The sequence below is a fragment of the Prionailurus bengalensis genome, chromosome C1 (assembly GCF_016509475.1).
Source record: "Prionailurus bengalensis isolate Pbe53 chromosome C1, Fcat_Pben_1.1_paternal_pri, whole genome shotgun sequence".
NCBI classification, from domain to species: Eukaryota; Metazoa; Chordata; class Mammalia; order Carnivora; family Felidae; genus Prionailurus; species Prionailurus bengalensis.
The window spans coordinates 192,502,925-192,524,173 of record NC_057345.1 but is presented as its reverse complement, the minus strand read 5'-3'; the positions used below and the strand labels follow the sequence as shown (position 1 = coordinate 192,524,173).

General features: G+C 47.8%; 1 protein-coding gene across 3 annotated transcripts in view; it reads right to left on the bottom strand.

Annotated features, from left to right (window-relative positions):
• Positions 1-4,187: 4,187 nt before the first annotated feature.
• The window catches only part of NRP2 (neuropilin 2), a 116,958-nt gene continuing 99,896 nt past the window's right edge, over positions 4,188-21,249 (bottom strand). For 2 of the 3 annotated variants that reach the window (XM_043577605.1, XM_043577604.1), the window contains exons 16-17: positions 10,090-10,140; positions 4,188-7,485 (exon numbers count right to left, since the gene is read on the bottom strand). In XM_043577605.1, coding sequence (XP_043433540.1) covers positions 7,181-7,485; positions 10,090-10,140 — 356 coding nt within the window. In that variant the 3' untranslated portion in view covers positions 4,188-7,180. The remainder of the gene's footprint in view (positions 7,486-10,089; positions 10,141-21,249) is intronic. The other variant, XM_043577606.1, reaches the window with a different exon arrangement.

Sequence of the window (21,249 nt, the reverse complement as noted above, 5' to 3'; positions counted from 1 at the left end):
CATTCTCCCCCTGCCCTTCCCGTTCACCTGACCCGGCCCGGGGTTTCAGCTCCCATGGGCCGCGGTGCTCAGGCTTCCCTGACCCCTCACGAACTCACAGCCGTCCACACGTCACTCCACAGCTCTTGCCCCAGTTATGATGATAGATTCGTGTGGTTATTGGATTCACTTATGTCTGTCTGGATCGTAAGCTCCTTGAAGGCGGGGACCACGTCTGTTGTGCCTATCACTGTCCCCTAGCACCTAGCAAGGCACATAGCATGCATTTAATATAAAACGTGTTCACTACATGAATGAATCCATGCATAAATTATTTTCTCAGGAGTTAGTGGGAGACCAGTAAGCACATCTGCTTCCGTGGGGCTCTGGCAAAGAGAACACTTCTGCCGAGACGGAGCTGGGATTTGGGCCAGCTCCACAGTGGAGTCAAGCCCAAGGATGTGCTCCCCGGCGCCTCCGCAGTAGGGACACGGAGGCAAGGCAGGGACAGGAGGCTCTGCAGAGCTTTTTCGGACCGTGTGACACACAGACAACCAAACAGAACTGTTCCATCGCTAGGATGTCAGAGCCCGGGGCTCAGAGTTGGTTTAGCCCAACTGCCCTCTGCCCAGATGGGAAAGCCAAAATGTGCATCACCTTCCCGAGGTCACTGTGCTCTGAGGCAAAGCTGAGAACCCTGGTCTCGCAAGTTCTGGGACCAGAGCTCTCCCACCTCCTCAGCATGCCCACGTTCAAGGTTAGAAGAGCTCTGTGCATTTCAAAACCTTCTAAAGGTTTCTTTGAACTCCCACAGGATTTAAAAATCATTGGCTGGGAATAGAAATGTGAGTAATCAAGAAGATTAGGTGGTAAGGGTGGCGGGGGGAAAGGTAGAGAAAGAGGGCAAATCCAGAAAGGCTGCCTGCCAGGGCTCTGGAGGCAAGGCCCTGCCAGGGCGCTTATGCGTGAAGCTTGGCAGGGCGGGGGGGGGGGGGGGGGGGGGGGGCGGGGGGTGCAGCCAGCGGGCGCTCGGAAAGGCTGCGCTTCAGCTCCCAGCGGAGGCAGTCAAGGGCTTCAGGATGGAGATTTATTAGTGGAGCTGTGCTCCAAACCGCAGCATCCTGGCCCTGCAGACGGTTCTAAGCGAGGCCTGGGGGCTGCGGAGGCTGCCGCTTGCCCTTGGCGAGAACTGTACCGGTTTCCAGGGGACTCTGTCCGAATGGGGGTGTCAGAGAGTCCACGCCTGACCGTGGCTGCCCAGGCCGGCTGGTTTGGTGAGGGGCCCAGAGCAGAGCACCCCAAATCTTCACATCCTGGGTCCTTGGCCCCTGGGCCTTACCTCCCTGCTGGTGGAAGGCTTTTCTGGGCCCCTCTGTGTGCACACGGGCCCGGCTGGGGCTCAGGACAGGGCTTTGCACCCTGTGTGGGACCTGCTTGGGCCGGGTCCTCCGTGGAGAGAGGGGCCCTGCTAACCTGGTGCCACAGGGCAGGAGGAGGGATGAGGAAAGGCTCAGACCCTGGGGCCAGGTGAGGCATGAGTCCTCAGTGGAAGGGTCTCTTGTTCTCCTAGCACTTGAAAGCCAGCCATGACAGGAACCGTGTGCCTGCACACACAGGTGTTGTATGGGGTTTTCTGGCAGGGAAGAGAGAGGAAACAGGTGTCATTCTCTGGATAAGCTGTGAAAACAACGGCAGCCCCTCCCTCAGAGGTCTCTCAGCCCGGTCTTCAGGGAGTACGGAGAAGGCATGCCCTTCCTCCAGAAGCTCCTCACAGGGTCAAAGGAAAGGAATGAGGATGCCAAGCCTTGCAGGCTGCGAGGCCCAGGAATTCTGAGAAGTGGGAATTCAGAAGCAAGCTGTGCCTCTGCCTCCCAGGCCTTTGGCTTCTTAGGGCCCTTCCCATTTTGTTGATGGGAACAAGAGTCACAGTTTCTGTGGAGCCTGTGGGTGGATGCAAGGCAGCTCTGAGGACCCACACAGGTAGCATTTCCTATTCTGACCATCACCTCCTCCTCTCACACCCAGTCCCCTGGCGGGGAAAATGTTTCCCCAGGAATTTGTTTAGCTCAGCCTGGGATTAGAGCCTGAAGCCTGTAAGAGCTGGAACCGAGTCATCTTTCCATTTCTTCTTCAGGCTTCCCTTCCCCCCGCCGCGCGCCGCCCCCCCCCCCCCCCCATCGCTACCACCAACGTCGCAGAGACAAGGGCACCTCAGCATCCAGATGGGTCCTGTTTCCCTCAAGGATGGGCTTGTTCCAACTTCATTTCACTCCCTCCCCTGAGGGTTGTATAAACATTTCCAGAAGGATGCAGATAAGGAAAAAAAAAAAAAAAGACCTTATATAAACACTAGATGGCTAGGGACCGGGAGATATTATTAGTTTCTTAGGACTTTGAAAATAGCCAAAATCTCAACTAAAGGCAAGTACAAATTTGCTTTCATTGTAACCTCTGTTATTGTTGCTAAGGTCAGTAATATGATAGAAGCAGGCATCTCAGGAGACACATGATACCGTCAAGATCACAGCGGGGCAGAGAGGGAAGTTGCAGAAATTTGACTGTGGTGACCTTACCGGCCAGTGAAGAATGGCCAGGGGTGGTGGTGGGGGTCAGGGTGAGGAGCTGTCTTTTCTCTAAATTAAGGAAGGCCAAAGGGTGATACAGATCAGAGAGCATCTCCCCACTGTGCCTTAAAGGATCTTACCCGGCTCCCCAGCCTCTTCTCCATGCCTTTCCCCCCTCACGATCCTGCTTTTAACCAACCATTGCTTTGTGTTCCTAGGGGGCGCAGCAAACTCTTTCCCACAGCGGGGATCTCTCAGTGCTGTTCCTTCAATTTGGAAAGCTTCTCCCAGGCACTTGGCTGAGCTGACTCCTCCCCGTCAATTCAGGTTTTAGCTTAAATATTACCTCCTCAGAGGCCTTTTCTGACCACCCAGTTAGTGGGAGTGACCTTAGTGATTTTTAAAAGGGAGTTCTAAAGAGATATATTGTATTAGATTTCAGATTCATTAGATTTCATTATGATAAGTGTTGTTGACTCTAAAATTAGACAGTTTTATGTAATTGCTGCAAATCCTATAACATCAGTAATAAAGAGCCGTGTTTTGCAAATACAAACTCAAGTAACACAAATATTACACCTTCAATGTCTAGTAATTTTCCATCAGAGCCACCAGTTTATTGCTTTTACATAATCAGTCCTTATTCTATGTGTTTGGCTATTTGCTTTCTGTCCCCTTCACTGGAGTGTAAGCTCCAAGAGCTTATAGAATCAGGAAGTACTCAAAAACATTTCTTGAGTAAATGATTGAACCAAATTTCCTTTCCAGGGTGAATACAGCCTCAGGATGGGGGGTGGCAAATTTGTCTTGTGGAGTCTCCCATTTATGTGTATGTGGGAAGTTCATGGTACAGCTTCTCCCTCCTCCTTTCCTGGGACCTAGTACTGCCTAGAGGTGAACTCAACCTCCTAATTTAGCTTTCCCTGGCCAAAGTCTAGTTTGCTTTGAATCCAATAACCCATCGTTGAAAAGATCCCTGACCATTTTGGGAGGCCAGGCTACTTTGCCTTTCTCTGAGACCAGAGAGAGGTTCTTAAACTTGAAAGTGTCCCAGAACCCCCTGGAAGGGCTGTTAAAACACAGGATCCCTAGGCCCTCGTCCCAGAGTGTTTTAATCAGTAGATCTGGAGTGGAGCCCAAGAATGTACAACTCTGACAAGTTCTCAAGTGATGCTAATCCGCTGGCCCACACTTTGAGGAGCAGTGTCACAGACCTTAAAATCAGCACAGACGTTGACAAGCTAATGTTTGACCAGGAAGAAGCAGCGAAGAGTCAAGAGTTGCAGGGGATTGGCAATATCTTGGGGGCGGGGGGGGGGGGGGTTGACAGGGATCATAGTCTTGGAACTTTACTGGGCAAGCCTTTGAGTTAAAGTAGCTGACCTGTCCAGGTAGCCCATTCCCCATCCCCATCTTTCACTTTATAAAAAGCCAGCCAATCGACCTACTAACTCCATAAGAAGTGTTTAGAAACATTGTCCTAGGAGAATGACCAACCATCCTGGTTTGGCTGGGATTGAGAGGTTTCCAGGGACATAAGATTTTCAGTACTAACACCAGGGGAAGCCTTGGGCAAACTGGGATGCTTTGGTCATGCTCAATCCAAGTCTCTTTGTCTCCGATAAAAAATACGCAGAAAAATATCTCTGGTATAATGTTTATTTAAATAGCAATCTTAAAAAGGCTTTATACAAATCATATAAACACAGTTTGACCTTGTCGTTTATTTTTTACATTGAAGAATCACAGTAAAAGCTCTCAAGTTCCCATGATCTGGCTCAGCCAGCGAATGGTCGAATACCTTTAGCTGCAAACTCTGGAAAAGTTAATCTTCTGTGTGACAGCTTAACCTTTCCCCTTGGGTTCTTGTATTCATGCTCATTCCTCGGACCCTCAACCCTGTCAACTCCCCATCCCCGCCCAAGAGAGAAAGCAACCCTGTGGCCCTGTTGACTGCCTAGTCCGGGAGAGCGTGGAGGTAATGTGTCATTCAGTACAAGGCAAAAAAGATCAATACTGTGAGTTGGGTTTCCCAAAGGGAACGATTCAAGGAGACGGGTCAGCTAGCCTACCTGCAGATAGAGAAAACAAATGCACCAGGGTGCCCCCTGGCCGAGTTAGAATCAGGCCCCACTGTCTTTCTGTCTTAGGACAGCCCAGCCTCCGGTGTCGGTGAGGTATCTACATGCAGCCCCGGATGGCCAGCTTTCCTTTAGCAGGGCCCACCCAGGGCCTCAAACCAGCCAATGGTGAGTATGGTTCGAGGACTGGGAGAGGGATGCAGGTTGGGTTGTGGGTAACTTAGAGGCGAACTGCAGGCCGAAGACAGGGCTGGTCTTTGGGGAACTGTACAATGGCCCGCTGAGCATGAGCGGGCCAGGACCCCCAGGGTAGGCTTTTGAACTTCTCTTCTTCTGCAGGCAACTTCTGGAAATCCCTAGGACTCGCTAGCTTCCTGAACACTGAGCTACGTGGGAAGGCGAAGAGGTGGGCTAATGAAAAACTTGCTTCTGCTGCATGCCCAGCTCGGGGCGGGGGGGGGGGGGTCCTAAAGCTAAGCCCTTGGGCTTGACAGCTTTACTTTTCACCTCTAACTACCACTGTGCCAACGAGTGCGAGATCAGCGGTGACACTCGGGCCCTAGGTCAAAGTCACAACAACATCACTGAGTCCCACGTGACCATTCACATACACAGTAGATACAGAGAACTCAAAGGCTCGCAAAGACACACATATATGAATAAATAGCTGTCGGTTTGGACTCTCCCTCTCTGCATACAAAACACTGTGACATTACCATTTGAACTAATATTTCCGTAAGTTAACATGTAAGGGAACCAGCCAGTCCCATTCACCCTTTCCCTTTCACCTGGGTAGGAGACAAATGAACTTGTGGGTGACCATAGCAGCAAGAATGGTCTGACAGTTTACCACTGATAAGCAATGGGCTGGGCATACTGGTGGGGTTTCAAAGGTATTTCCAGCACACAGGCAATCTTTAGGCATTACTACAAAATCAAGATTTGGATCTTGACGCGGACAGTCTTATCCTTCACACGGTTTTTCTGATGCCTCCCCTTCTAGAGTAGCTGAGAGTCATCGAGGGCTATGACTGCGCCTCGGGAAGCAGGGCTCAATCCATTAGTAGGATCAGCGGTGAGTTGGGGGAGCTGGCAGTGGGGCCACAGGGGTTAGGGAAGAAGGGATGCCTTACTTACAGGATACTCACTGATTTCTACATAGAGGGAAAATACAGTTTTCTTCATTGTTTCAAGGCACTTAATAAAAAATACATAAAGTGTGTGTGTGTGTGTGTGTGTGTGACCTAAGAGAGACCTAAGAACATAGGTCTCTCCGGGGTTGAAGCAGTGTTGTTAGTGTTTTGGTCCACAGTCCTTGCATACTTCTGGCTCAAATCAGCTCGCGTACATCCTACCTGCCTCTCCTGAAATGCTGTAAACCCCGAGGAATAGTCAATGTTTACTAGCCTATAGGAGAGACTGATTCATCAAAACGTCTCTGTACAGTCTGCTTCGCCTTGGCTATGACATGATCACGGAGGTTGGATTTCCTTTTCCCTCTCCACTGTTCTCCTTTCCGTCCAGTGGTCTCCAGTTACATTTCACTGGGGGAAAAACATACTAACAGCCTGTATTTGCCACCCCATCTCTGAGAGTATCAAACAATGCTATGCCTTGGGGACGAGACGCCCGACAAATGGGCACACGTGCGTGTGGGTGTGTGTGCGTGTGTGTGTATGTTTTAGAAGAGCAAGGAGGAGGGTAAAGAAAAAGTAAAACCACCACCAGAGGCCCCACGAAGTAGCCTCACCGCCACAAATTCTAGGTCTAGATGTAATGAATGGCTCCTAGTCGCAAAGCACGTTAAGGCTTGTCCGCTTCTAACGTGGAGGTGCTTCTGAGGATTTCTGACGTGTGAAGTTTCCTTTCTGGTTTGTTTTAAATCGCATATAAGAAAGAGCTATTCATGCTGACCCTAAAATGGCAATTTTCCCCTGGATAAAAAAAGTTAAAGGCAACAACATCCTACTTAAATGCTAGGACTGGAAACGGCAGCTTGTAGGGTTGGCTGGCATGAACCTACACAGCAAATCCCGTAAAGTCGTAAAACGGTCAGAGGACAGGATAAGTTGGACGGCTTTTTTTTTTTTAGCTCTTTTTTTTTTTTTCCTAAAGATGAAAACTCTGAAAAGACTTTTTGCTTTTCAAGTGTTGATTAGAAAGAGGAAGCAGAGTACCATGACCGCCACTCTGCTTCTATCCTGGAAAAGTCATTCTCCTCTTCTGCCTCTTTGAGTTGCTCACAGACCAAAGAAATAAAATATAATAATAACAACAAGCTCACAAACGAAATAGAACTGTGACCCCCAAAGAGATGAGCTCCCGTCTTAGTCCCAGCAACGACTCAGCCACCGCGCTTCTAGGTGGGTTGTAACCCCCTTCGCAGCTGCATCGCCCTGCCTCCCTCTACTCGTCTGTTCTGTCCACACCCGCGGTATTCTGGATCGGTTTGATCGAGATTATGGCATTCAGTTTCCAAAGGGAAAAAAAAAAACGTAATCTTCACTAGCCCCTCTTGCTGGAATGAAGCGTCAGATGTGATTTGGGTGCAATCCGTCATGCCTCGGAGCAGCACTTCTGGTGGTTCATCTTGACCTTGTGCTTGAGGCCGTCGTAGAGCTCAAAGTTGTAGTTCTCCAGCGTGGTGCAGCTGCGGGAGCTCAGCCCTGAGTAGGAGCAAGTGCAGTAGAGCAGGAGCCCCGCACACGTGGCCCCCAGGAGGACGCCCAGGGAGCTCATGGCGATAATGGTGATGAGGATGGGATCCAATGTGTAGAGCCAGCTCTTTTCTTTGTCGGCCGAAGGGGCACCAGACCCTGAGGTCGGGGAAGAAGAGTTGCTCCAGTCCACCTCATACTCATCTGTGACACAAAGCATATGAGAATTGTGGGCACTGCTTCTTTCGAGGTAAAGTGACTGACACCCACCCCCCCGCCCCAGCCCGGTGTAGAGGTTCTTCAGGGCACAAGGACAAGCAGGGGGACCCTGGAAGTGCACTGGCTGGCGTCAAAGCCCAGCCTCACCAGGTCTTTGCTGTGTGACTTTGGGCAAGTTGCTTAACCTCTCTGCCTGTGTCTTCCCATCTATAAAACAGGGATACTGTTAAGGCTGCCTTTACTGGGTTGCTAGGAGGATTAATAATTGTAAAGTGCTTGGTGTCCAGCACATAGCTAGCACTAAGTATTTGATATTTAAATAATTTGACTCCAACTAGGTAAGCTCAGATTTTGATAAAAGCTTCAGGGTGCCTTTGGGACACTGGGGTGGTCCCGTGATCTGGGCACGCTTCTTTCTTTGCCTCCTCACCCCCCACGTCCACTTGCTTCAAGTTCAACCAAAGGATAGACAGGCTGAGACTATTTTCACACGACAAGTTTCCCAATTTAGTATTGCTGGCCATCTGAGCAGCAGACTTTTTTCAAGCCACCACACTCACTTGACATACACCTTACCTTACTGTTACGAGTTGAATTATGTCCCCCATATGTTCATATGTTGAAGTTCTAACCCCTAGTACCTCCGAATGTGACTTTATTTGTAGATAAGGGCCTTGAATTTTTTTAAAGTAGGCTTTACATCCCGCGTGGAGCCCAACGCAGGGCTTAAACTCATGGCCCCGAGACCAAGACCTGAGCTGAGATCAAGAGTTGGACGCTTAACCGACTGAGCCACTGAGACACCCCTGGAGATAAGGTCTTTATAGAAATAATCAACTTTAAATGAGGTCTTTAGGGTGGGCCCTAATCTAATACGGATAGTGTCCTTATAAAAGGGGGAAATTTGGAGGCAGACACAGGTGGGACATTGCCTTGAAAACATGGAGATGACCATCTACAAGCCAGTGAGAAAGGCCTGGAACAGATCCTTCCTTCCCTCATGGTCCTCAGAAGGAACCGGCCCTGCTGACCCCTTGATCTTGGACTACTAGCCTCAAGAAAGGTGAGAAAATAAATTTCTGTTGTTTAAGACCCCCAGTTTGTGGTACTTTGTTACAGCAGCCCTAGAAGACTAATACACTTATTATTTCCATAGTGTGGCCAAGGCATGACCACATCCACAGCTCATTTTGTAAGATTTCCTAATAATTCCACGAAGAAGATAGGGTACTATTATAATTTTTTAACAGGTGAAGAAACTCAGGGGCACCTAGGTGGCTCAGTTGGTTAAGTGTCCGACTCTTGATCTCAGCTCAGGTCATGATCTCACAATTCATGAAATCGAGCCCCGTGACCAGCTCCATGCTGACAGGCAGTGCCTGCTTGGGATTCTCTCTCTCTCTCTCTCTCTCTCTCTCTCTCTCTCTCTGCCTCTCCTCCCCACCTCCCATTCTCAAAAAAAAAAAAAAAAAAAAAAAAAAAGAAAGAAAAAGAAAAAGAAAAAAGAAAGATGAAGAAACTCAGGTTTTTAAGAAATTAGGTGACCAGATAACTCACTTGAGGTTCCAGACTTAGCAAGCAGTTAAGCCAGGAATAGGAATCCAGCTTTCTCTATCCTTATCCCCTGCTCTCTGTACCCATCATAGTGCCTCTTGCTGCTACACCTACTGTGGCCTCTCCTTGTAGGCCAGTTCCACAGCTTTGCCCATAAAAGGAGCGTTAGACGGGGTTTCGCAGGGAGAGTCTGCATTGAGTTAACAAGGTGCTGTTTGGGTTAGTCACTCTGTTTCTATAACTACACTTGAAGTGTTTGATTAAGGTCGGGTTAAAAGCAGCTGTTCTATAAACAGCTCTTCTTAAATGCATCAATCTTGGTCTAAAGTTGTTCTTTGAGAGGAACTGTGGTGATCTCTCTTGCAGATCAACTCTGGCACTCAGAGAAGCCCAGACAGACATGTGCTGCTCTGAGTCGAGGGGAGAAATTATATCTACGTGTTTGCTCGGCGGCCCTCCAGTCAGGGCTCTTGCTTTATCCTCTTGAAGTATGTGTATTTGAAGTGGGAGAATAGAGCTTGGACTAAATACAAGATGGGCATTGTAGAAAAGAAACCTAAATCTGGCAATGGGCCCCAACTTGGAGTCTTGGATAGTGTGAGAAAGGCTCCCCCCCAAGCCAGGGAACAGGAAACCACAGAAAGCCTAGGAGAATATTCACATTTATACTCATTTACTCAGGTCCTTTTTGGGAAGAGGTCAATGGGTTCAAGCAGCAACACATTTAGAAGAGCCTTGCTTTTACTTCTAAAGGGTTTATCCAGATTTGAAGTCCATCAATGTCGAAAGTTGCCTGAAGTAGGGGACCTGTTTCAGATTAGGCAGAAGGAACTCAATAAACTTTCCAAATTTCTAAATTTGACCTTGACAAAGCAATTGATGGTTTCTTCACTGCTCTCTGGATTCTTTTCCCTTCTATTTCTGATTGGTAGTTCTAAATTTTGGCCTTCTCATACCCCAGGCATTATTTTTGTTGACATCTTTATAACCAAACCTGAATTTCATGATGATCTGCTAAATCATAGCAATACTCACCATCAATTTCATCTTCATAGCCCTCTCTTCCGTGTATTTCTGGAATGTCTACTATAATGAAAAAGAAAACAAACAAATCAAGTTATAACAAGTTCTATTGCCATGGCTAACAGGCAGAGATGCAGCCTTTCTGAGAGTGACTCCCCAGTACAGTGGGCAGCTAAAGAATCACATCTGCTTCTAGATCATTTAGTATGTACATTACTGGATTCTTTCCCCTTCAAATGATTTGCCTTTATTGCCAACAGCAACCAGAAGAACAGAAACAAAGAAGGTCTTTAGCTCCAAATAACTCCTCACTTGTGTTGTGGTAATGACTGTAGTTCATTGCCATTATAGGTCTGCATTTATCCAAGGCAACTTGGATGGCATGCCTATCATCAGTTGCTACAACTGTGATGTTTATTTAGTGTAATGGACCCTCCTCACATGCATGCATGTAAGTAGACATATCCTATAAGGGTCTTTTCCTCTGGCTTTCAAATAAACGTATGGTAATTCAACAAAGTCACATTTCATCATTACATGTTCTCATATAGAAGTAGGACTGGAAAGAATGTCATAAGGCCTGTCCAGCTCCACGTATCTGTGCCAATATCTCTTGTCTTTCCTTCTCAGTTTACTTTTCCACTGGTTTTCTTTATGCCTTAGAATAGGTCAAACGTGGGCATCTAATCTGACTAGCCCAGGCTTGAAAAGAGCTAAATTAATTTATCGTGGATTTTCTCCAGTATTATCACTGTCTATCCTTTTCTTTTTTTATGATAATTTGGGGGGGGGAGGATGTGGGAAAGACAGTCTCTCTATTCACTATGCTGTCCATCTTACAGAAATCAGAGCCAATGAAAATTACTGGTCTAAAATGGCAAAACATCAACAAAGAGAATCAAATATGTGGTGATTTATCATTTCTTTGTTTCTCACAGGTTAATTATGCCTGCCCTGGCTGTCAGCTCAAGATGGCGTTAGCAAGTGTATGGACACGTTAGGAGTTATATTGAACCCCAAGTCAGGTGCACAACCTTGGGGTCAGCACTATAAACCGATACCCCAAAATTCAGGCTTAAGTCAAAACCAAATCCCAAGCAGCTAATACTATCAAACAAGAGGAAGAGAAGAACTTCACACTGGCCTGAACTTTCCCTCATCAGCACATCTCAGGGAAGATCTACTTGACCATGACATGAACTGAGGATTGATCTATCGCCACCACACTTGAAATTCAGTCTTTTCCTGGAAGCAGTGATTTTAGTCATGTTAGATAGAAGTCTTCCTCATCCTGGCCAGAGTGCTAAAGCACATTTTGATCCCCCTGGTTGTTAGTAAGGGATGCAACAAAACAACTTGCCAGGACCCCACTTGAAAGGATCAATGCCATGTGGCACTAATTTGCCATAAATCCAGCCTGTTTCTGGCATGTTTATAGCACAGCAACTGGCACCTGCAGGTCACAACAGCTTCCCCACCTCAATGCCCATCCCCTGCATTATTCTCCAGGACCCTACAATGCAGGCTGTTTCCTTGGAATGAAGATGTGAATATGAATCAACAAGAGGCAGGAGGTATCTGTCATAGGGATCAAACTGAGCCTGTGAAAGCCAATCTGGAGATTTTTTTTTTAACCTTGTGAAAAAACAAACAAACAAACAAACAAACATGGAAGAAAAGCATCACATTTCCATCCACCAATCGTCTTGATGGGATGCTCATATGTCTTAACACCTTCACGGTTCAGAGATGCAGAACATTGGATAAGAATATGCGAATCAGCCTCGTACAAAAACTGTGGGGCTCTTGCCAGTGACTTTTGGGCCAAATCCTGTTCTTGCTTTTAGGGATTTGGTCTCTGCCAAGGATGTGACAGATTCTTGGAGGCTAGAATGCCATTTTGCTCCATCTCACACCCTCAGGGAAGAACTCTTAGGACACTATTGACCGTGGCTGGAAAGGAGCGGATGTGGCATTGATCTTAAAGGAAAAGGGGTAAAAGGATGGTAGTGAGTATGAGCACATTTTGCCCCAGGAGATCACAGCCTCTTGCCTCTGGAGGTGGAGGACTGGATGAGATGACCTCCCAAGAATCGGTCCCTTTCGAAGGTTCTATGTAATTGATCGCTTAGATGGGCCGAGATTTCTGCACCTGGTGAATCAAAGGCTACCTAAGGTGAAGAAGAACACTTTAGAGGCTTGACTTGGCTTTTTGTCTCATCACTGCTCCCAGGAGTTTGGGTGAGTGGGAAGGGTCAACAAAAGGATAAGTTAATCAACATTTTTCAAAAGCGCATCTGTTCATCAAGCATTAAAGAAAGAACGGCACACGAGGGAAAACCCAAATAAAGGGAACATTTGTACAAAAAAGCAATTTGCTTTGAGAGCAATTTTCTCTAGTCCCCTTGTTAATATTCTTGGTATCTGTGATTAAGAGCTTTCTTTCTTAAAAGCCCCATTGCTCTTCATGGGCCGCCTTCCTTTTCTGTTAAGCCCAAGAGGTAAACCCCACCTTGTCTCCTCAGGATGCTGGTAGGAGGGAGTATGACTCTCCCACCAGGTGCCTGTAGTTCTGGCAAGACAAGGCAAGGGCGGGGAGGGGGAGGAATGATGAGCTCGAGGCACAGAGTAGAGGTAGCACCTCCCTGATAGCAAAAGATGGCACAAGCATGTAGGGACCAGGGACCCTGAACCGAATTGAATTTCTCTTTTTGTGTCACGAGGACAAACTTGGAGAAGACCTTCCAGGACCCTGGTTTAGTGAGTGGGTGTGTCTATGCCTAATGGACGGACAAGGGCGAGTGGAATGGGCCACACCTCTAGGATCACACAGATCTGGAAAGGATCTTACCACCCACAGGACTTCCACTTTCACCCTCTGTGCTCACATGACCTTATTTCCTCTGGGGCCCTGTATGGACTCAGTCTCAGCCAGTTTGACTCCAAAGCCTGAATTCGGACTCTTCGGTACTGCGTGAGGGCCAGAGGTGACCTCTCACCTCCACCCAGGTCTGCCTCCAAGTTCTCTGGGTATAGGCAGGACGCTGCATCTATCAGCGTATAATTACTACCTTATTCTAACAGTAAAAACGGGCCTGCCTTGTCTCGGATCCTAGTTGACTGGATATACGCTCTCTGGCTCTTTGCCTGCATCGCTCTCCAGACACTTTGATGGGAACTCAGGAGGACTTCTCATGAATGGGAAAATACGGCCTGAAATTTGAAGCTCATGTTTTCCGTGATAGGCGCGACTCAGAGGGGGAAGGCTGATTTGCCTTCTTCTTCCAAGGGTAGTCTTCATTACCCAACCAGTCAACCGATCCTTACTTATGAAAGAGGTTTACAAAGTGCCCAGGAGCCACACTGGGTTTTTGGAAAAATGAAGATGGATGGGACCAGGTGTCTACAGTCAAGGCCCCTCAGCATGGTCGGGAAGCAAAGACTTGTCCATGACAAAACAGTATAAAAGAACGTGGGGGCTTGTAGACGGGACTCTAAGTGCTGCTGGCATCCAGGGTAAGGATTGGGCACATGAAGCCAGGCCACTGCCAGGAAGGAAAGCGTTCGAGTGGGGAGGAGGTTGCTTCAGAAGAGAGGCTGCTGCACTGTGGCTGTTGGTGAGTTCGAGCTCCTTTATCCGTTTGATGGACAGGAATGGCTTCGAACGTGGCACCTGAGCCTTTTTACTCATATACTGATCCCTTGGTTTTTGGCTTGAATTCGCTTTTGTCTGCTCCATCAAGGAATTCAAAGAGATGGCCATGCCTGGCCACATATCTTCCACCTGGATTTCCCTACATGAGAGTCAGGTTTCTGCGCCTCTCCTCCACCAGCTGCTGTGAACCAGCACAGTGAAAGGAGGAAGCAAACTCATGAAGGACTGGAACGGAGTTTACTAGAGTTTAAGTAATCAAGTGAGCAGACTCACCACTACTTAAAAAACAAACAACCTAATTCAACAAAACCTGGTCATTTTCATATTGTCATCAAAGCCTCAGGCTGCAAAGTCCCGTTTCCCCAGGAGTCCCTTCCCTTAGCGCCGTCAAGAGGTGGGTGAGGTACACAGTGGAGAGTGATTCAAGGTCTTAGTCCATCTCCTATAGTCCTGATTTTTCAGGGCAAGAGGCCCAGAGGGGCTAGTTGTTAAAACACTCACTGCTCCAGAACTCCTTCCACCCTAGAAGAGTCACGTATTTTCAAGTGTCTTTGTCAGTAAATTGCATCACTATGGCACAAAAGGTTAACGGCCATACCCAGTCATAAACCGAACCTACTCTAAGGAGCTATGTTTTCCCCTGGGGGGTCTGGAACACTGCCTGGTGGTGTCAGACCACACATGTGATGCAGGAGAAACACCCCCAGACACTCAACGTGCAGCTGGGGGATTCCCCACCGAGCATGATTTACGTCTCAAAGAGGAATGCTCTCTCCCAGTCTTGGCTTCCCATTCTCTCCTTCCCCACTTTACACGCACCTGCCTGTGCGCGCGCGCACCCCCCCCCCCCCCCCACTTTATCTATCTTCCTCTCTCCTTCATTTTCTTCCATTTTTTTCCCTCTTAAATTAAGATCCTTTGGTGTTAAACTGCTTTTCTGTAATTACTCTTAGAAAAATTTTGACCTTCCCTTTCACCACTACTGCTATGCTGTGGTCTACCGCGAGTGTATCAGCGCGGGTGTTGTTCTGTTTACTTTCTGCATCACAAAAGGAGCTTCACAAGACTGCTGGGAAGTGAAAAGCCTGCCCCAAACCACTGGCTACTTTCAGATAAATCAGTGAGGACAGTCCATTCCTGGGCCATTTGCATGGAGATCATCTCAGGACACCAAAATACACTGGTTTTCTTTGAAGAGTCCCTTCCGCGTGAACTCCGAGCAGTGGAGTAAGAAGCCTGGTTGAAGCTGATGACAGATTGGTGAGCCAGAGGGTGTAGCAGAGACCCTCTAGGAACCGTGTAGTGTCAGCTCTGCTCACTGTCTGAAGGAAAGGAGCATGGGATTTGGAGGAGCACTGCACTGGGAACAGGTTGCCTACTTCTCATCTGAGCTCCGCTATCCACCGCGGGTATGAGAGCCTGGGCGAGTCATTGACCCTCTGAGTCTCAGTTTGCTCCTCTGAAAGTAACCACTCGTGTTCTTCCCTGCTCTAGTCTTCTGTGTCTTACGGGAAGAAAATGAGAAAGATCTGAGGGCCCTTCTGATGAGGGCACTCTCAAGAGGCTGCTGGTTGAGGTAGACAAGGTGACTCCCATAGAAAAAAACCCCACTCTGCTCACCAACCCAGTCTTCACCCCAGGTCTGTCTTCTCCTAGGTTGTTGCTCCCTGAAGTCAGCCGCCTTAAGGTGTGTGTGGAAAGAGAAGACCACGAAACAGACAGGTAAAGGGAAGCTGTGAGATCCCATGTTTCCAGTACTGGTTTGTTTGCCTTAGAAATCAGCCCTGCGAACTGGCAATTGAAAAAGTAGCGGGTAAATTGTGCCCCGAGTTTTAAACTTCCACCTTAACAGAAGCCAGGCTGATAAAACCAACCTTAACATGGCCACTTAACCCACCAAAGTGCAACCAGCCTTCAAAGCAAGGATTGAAGAGTCTCTTACACCCAGAAAATCATTGAAATCATTCATTTTCACAGGCACAGGTGTCACCGCTTCTATTTTAAAGAGAATGAAATTGAAGAAGGAGGGTAGAAAAATGCAGTAAGTCATTGAACAAATCAGTGCTAAGGCGAGTAAGCCACATTTTCGACACCTAGTTTGGGGCTGTGATTTATGTGGGATAAGCTCTTGGCTACTTAGAACCCTTGCTGAATTTGATTCCAAGTTCTTGAAACCCCTGAGCCAGCTAAATCACCGGACTGTTCAGATGGGAGTAGTCTTTAGAAAATTCTCTCAGCCATTTCGTTTTGATCCCAGCAGGAGATGTAACCCTGAGACTGAAATAAATGAGAAATAACGAAGGACTAGGAGATATTTCTTGGCCTTTTGCAGTGTTTAATTCAGTTTAACATTTAGTTTTGGCTGAAGGTCCCCCCCCTGCCCCACCCCACCACCTTAATTTCCCTAATTCAGTTTGTTCATCCCCAGTTGCTACAGGAGCCAAAAGTTCAGATGTTGATGAAAGCTATGCCAAGCTCCTCCATTAGAGAGTCAGGGTACTTGAGAGCCATTTATCCCTTGCTGGGTTTGGCTTGAGTTGAGAAACACCACCAGAAGATCCTTTATCATGGGTTTTTATCTCTTGGGCTTATAGCCAAATATATGCAAAGTCATGGAAAAAAATATTTTTTGGAGTTTTCACATGGTTTCGAGCTGGAAAGCACAGGTTTGAGAGTCTGAACTTTGAGGTCTGGAGTCTGAACTTGAATTTAGCCATTATTTTCTATTATTTTTAGTTGAATAACTAGATGGAAACACTAAAAAGGGTTGGAAATACCAACTGCAAATGAGAAAGCTGTGAAATGACCTAATAATATTTTCAAGTGTGGAGGCGGATGAGCAGCTGAGGCCAGAATGGCTCCACTGAGCCCCAACGATGATGTGAAAATAAGAAAAACGCAGCCAGAGAAATATTTAGCTATAAAGATGGGATTCAGAACTGTGCAGGTTGGAAACACCCAGCAATGATGATGGAGGAACATTCTGGAATCTCTCCTCCACCCTAGGTCTTTGAAAAATCAGAGATTTTCTTCATAAGTATCAGTAGATACGTCAACAACAAGAAATAGATACGTGAACAAAAAGCAATTCTTCTTTTGTTGGCTACCTTCTCAGAGTATGAAGGTGCGAAAACCCTAAAATTTCAGGGAAATTCTCACATGTTCACATTTCAGAGAGCTCGCCCAGTGGGCTTTGACATTTCTTCTCTCCTCCAATCCTGATACTCAGGAAGTGTGCATGATGGGAACACCACTCAGGTGGAGTAGTTTCCTACCTCTTGGGTGAGTGAAAGAATGGCGTCAAAGAAACAAAACCACATTCGCTTCCACTGTGAAAAAGAGATGTCTTGTCAAAGCCTCCCCTCATATTCTGTAAGGCCCTGAAAACATGCCCTATGTATCTCACCAAGTAAGCTTGCTCTACTTAAAAGGTGGGCTCTACTTCAGAACACAAGAATGAACAACACTGTGGTAAGAGGTTCGGGGTTCCAAAAAGGAACCTGTCTCTACCCACTCAAGAGGTGATTTTCCCCAGAAGCTTGCTGTTATCCCAGGACTGTAATTATAACATAAGAGAATAATTTGGTCTCTAGTAAGAACACAACTGCTTGGAGGAAAGTAACCAATTGAGCTTTCGTTTGAGGGAATCCGCCCCCCCAACTTCTCTGGGAAAGAGTTTGATGAAGGGGTGGGGGTGGGGAGCAAGTATGAGAATGACAGAGGAGAGGAGAAGGGGCCACTAGGAGAGGGGGTTGGTGCAGAAAGGGGAGCCTGGAAGTTGAAGACGAATGATATCTGGCACAAAGGCAGAGGGGTGGAGACAGGTCCTCCTTGGGGAAAGAGGAGGGGATGGAGTCCCCGTGGCGAATTGCAGAGCGAGACAGAGGACGGCGTCGTGGGTCTGGACTTCCTATGAACGCCATTATTGAGCTTACACCCTCGGTCTGCAGTTGGCCGAGGCTAATGAGGTGCTCTGGGTGGCTGCTTTTACCATCCATGTCGGCCCCCGCCTCGGTCCTAAGGCCCATCTTCCCGCCTCAGTGCCAACTGTTGGGAACTGCCCAGGAGAAGCGACGGGGAAGTCCACGCGGGCCTCCTTCTCCCAGGCCCTCGGTGGCGGTAAGGAAACACAAAGGGACGAAATGGTTCTTTAACGGCCTGTGCTAAAAGGCAGCCTCAGTAACTAGCAGGCTGGCTGAGAACAGGACTTCGGTCAAGGCCTCCTCCAGCTCAAAGCTTTCTCTGCACTGCCATCATTACTGGAGCCGGCTGCTCTCTGGCAAGTCAGAGAACTCTAGTCGAGGCCCCGTGTTAATGAGTCCTGCCGCCCGACGACGAACGCTCTACTGCCGAAAGCCAAGACTTGGTATACTACCACGCCGGTTCTGGATCAGCGCCCTCGCTTAGGGGTACGTTAGTTCATGATCTCTAAAGAGTTCAATTTTGCACGATTACACACAGAAGACAAAACAAGGCGTGTGCGTGCGCGTGCGTGCGCGTGTGGGTGTGTTTGCAGTGACATATTCGAGCTCATCCATGTGTCATGCTCATGCTGCTTTCTTTCCTGAACTTCCCCCAATTATCCACCTGAACCCCATGCCCAAGAGGCAGAAGTCCTGGGTTTTTGGCAGGGCGGAGAAAAAAGCCCACAAAGCCCACAAATGGCGGTAGACACTGTCCATTATGCTCGGAGTCCAACTCCCATTACCAAGATCCCTTTGTCTTAGTGCACAGTAGAAGTCAGGGGAGCGCTCTTGGAGGAAAAGGTGTTTTGACCCAACAGGCCCCTTGGCTTCTCTTCCGCTCGCCACTTGGGGCAGGCAGCTTTGCCTACACACACACACCTCCCACTAGAAAACAACCTCGCCTCCTGGTCACTTTCCTTGGGTCCCAGCAGGCCTGGACCTCCTCGGAAGAAAGCCCGACGCCACCTTTTGGCCCGGAAAGCCTGCTGTCCTGGGGACCGCGGCAGGCGCTTTGGTCCTAAGGCCCCAAGCATTGGAGACTTTCCGTCGACACGTGGGCCCTACTCGCGGCTGCCGGAATATTTTAGTCTGCAGCACAATACTGTGCACTGACCTTAAAGGATGTTTTTTACATGAATTTTTTAGTAGGAAACATAAATAACAGCAAGGCACAGTGCAGTCATTCTTTGAGGAAACCAAGTGGAACTCATTAATCATGGAGAACAGGGCTCTGCCTACAGAACCCAGGGATGGAATTAACCCCTGTACCACAGCTGCCACAGCTCTGGTGAGCTGCCACTTACAGTCAGGCCACATTCGCCACAAATTGACAGTTAAAAAAAAAAAAAAGGCCCTGCGATTAAAATTCCCTTCAGCTAAAACTATATAAAGTCTTCTCTTACAAGCGCTCCACCCACTCCAGGAGAGAGAGAGAGCCCCAGGGATTACGTGGCCTGTGGCGATGCGGGAGGGGATAGAATCCAGGACGTCCGCTAGTTTGTGACTCTCTCAAATGGGGACAGGTTCGCTGCAAAAGGTTAACCTCAGCCACTTGAAGCATCTGGTAAAATGAAGCGAGGCACACCATTTGGCCGACTCGTCCTATCGCAGAGAAACATGTGCGCAAAGATGCAGCCTCAAAGATGTTCATTGCAGTATTGTTTATAACAGAAAAAAAAAAGCGGAATCAAACGCAACCGGAATGCCCACCAGTAGGGGAGCAGTTAATAAACTAGGGTACAATATGGAATGCCATGCAAGAGCTAAACACGATGGGGTAATCTGGCAGTGGGTACTGACGTCTTGTCAAGATTTTGTGAAACGAAAAGGAGAAAGTTGTCCGACAACGGAGCAAATGTTGTGATACCATTTATGCAAACAAAACCGAATCCCAACCAAACAGACCACATGACCGGACACAGACATAGAGGTTTGTAAAGGTCTAAAACAAGGCCTGGAAACATATACCTCAAGCTGTTTCTCGTGATTACTCTCTTTGGGGAAGAGAGGGGGACTGGTTAGCAACGAAATGGACTTCTGCTTCTTCCGTATTACGTACACATTTCCAGGATGTCGTTGTGTATAACTTGTAAGTTTAAAAAAAAAAAAAGCGAGAGAAACATCCAGCCAGTTATTATCCTAAAATTTCCCCCAACAACCTCTTTCAGGATCACTGACCACTCTGGTCCTAAGCCTCCAGAACAAGACGTTTGCCCCCTTCCGCCCCCAGGGTGATGCTAGAATGTCAGTTGCTGATTTTTCAAACAGCCTTTCCTATTTCTTGGTGCAGTGCCTGTGGGCATTTAGTCTTTTTGGGCTCTTGGAGGTCGGTGACGGCAAAGCCTAAGGACAATTAGAGTAGAATGATTGTGGGTCTCCTGCCCACTGGGCTGTGGGGGGAAGGAGGAATGGTTTCTGCTGGCCGCCCGCAAGCACCTAGATTCTCCATTGAGCCACACTATGCTAAAAGGGGTTTTGTTCCTTGGCCATTCTTCACATCTTGTATCTCTACTGCGCTTAGGTCTGGGGCCAACGGACTCCTCCACACGGTTACTGCAAGTGTATTCTGGCTGAGGCATGTGGCCTGACGCCTTTTGAGGGTGTAGGTTCCTGATTATATCTAACCTCTAGACATACTCCAGTGCACCTGATCTATGTCAGGCTTAATTAAGTCGCACACTATTCTCAGATTTTAATTTATTTACATAAGGCGATTCTTTGCTGACTCTAAGACCATCAGCTGGTGTTCCTCTCTCCCCTCCTTTTTCTCCGGTTGGATTTGTTTTGTGTTTTCTTTGGGCCATCACCGAAGGGGACGAAAGGCAAAGGACAGCTGGCAGAGCCCCAGTGATGTGCACAATTAAAGAGCGAAAGCAAGCCGCACCTACACCTTGGCTCAGATGTGTAGCCCACACCATGGACAAACCACAACTTAAAAATGAAGCTCTTTTCACCAAAGATTACAGAAAGGCCACAATGTTTGTGCAAAACAACTGCAAAGTCAGTGAAGAGGGGCGATGGACGCAGACGCCGTGCCGCAGCAGATCGGCTGGGCTTGGGTTATCTGGACTGGGAGGGTGCTGTCTTGCTTCAACAGCAAGAACACACATTTAAACCATCATAAAGGGCCAGGTGGGAGCCAAGGAAGACACACGGGGCCTTGACATCTGGTATTTATGATCCACGGAAACACAATGTCTGTAACATTTATGCTTGGGCTCGTTCTGAAATACCACACTGATAACAGTGCTGCACTTGACGCCTAAGATTAGAGTCCTAACAGTCGTTGCCCTTTTGGGGAAGAGAGAATGCTTCTAGAATTAGCCCTGGGACTAGAACCAAAGCAGGAAGAGCAACGATGAAATTCTCAACCATGGCTCTAAAAACAGGAACGCTAATGAAGCATAAGTGATGGCTGGTTTAATTTAGTCTGGCAGATTTGGCCCCAGGCCAGCTCAGGGAAGTGTTGACTGAGCCTGGGTATTTGCCTGAAATAAATACTTTGGAGAGGCTTTCATTTTATCCTTTACTAATGGGAACAAATGGCTTTAA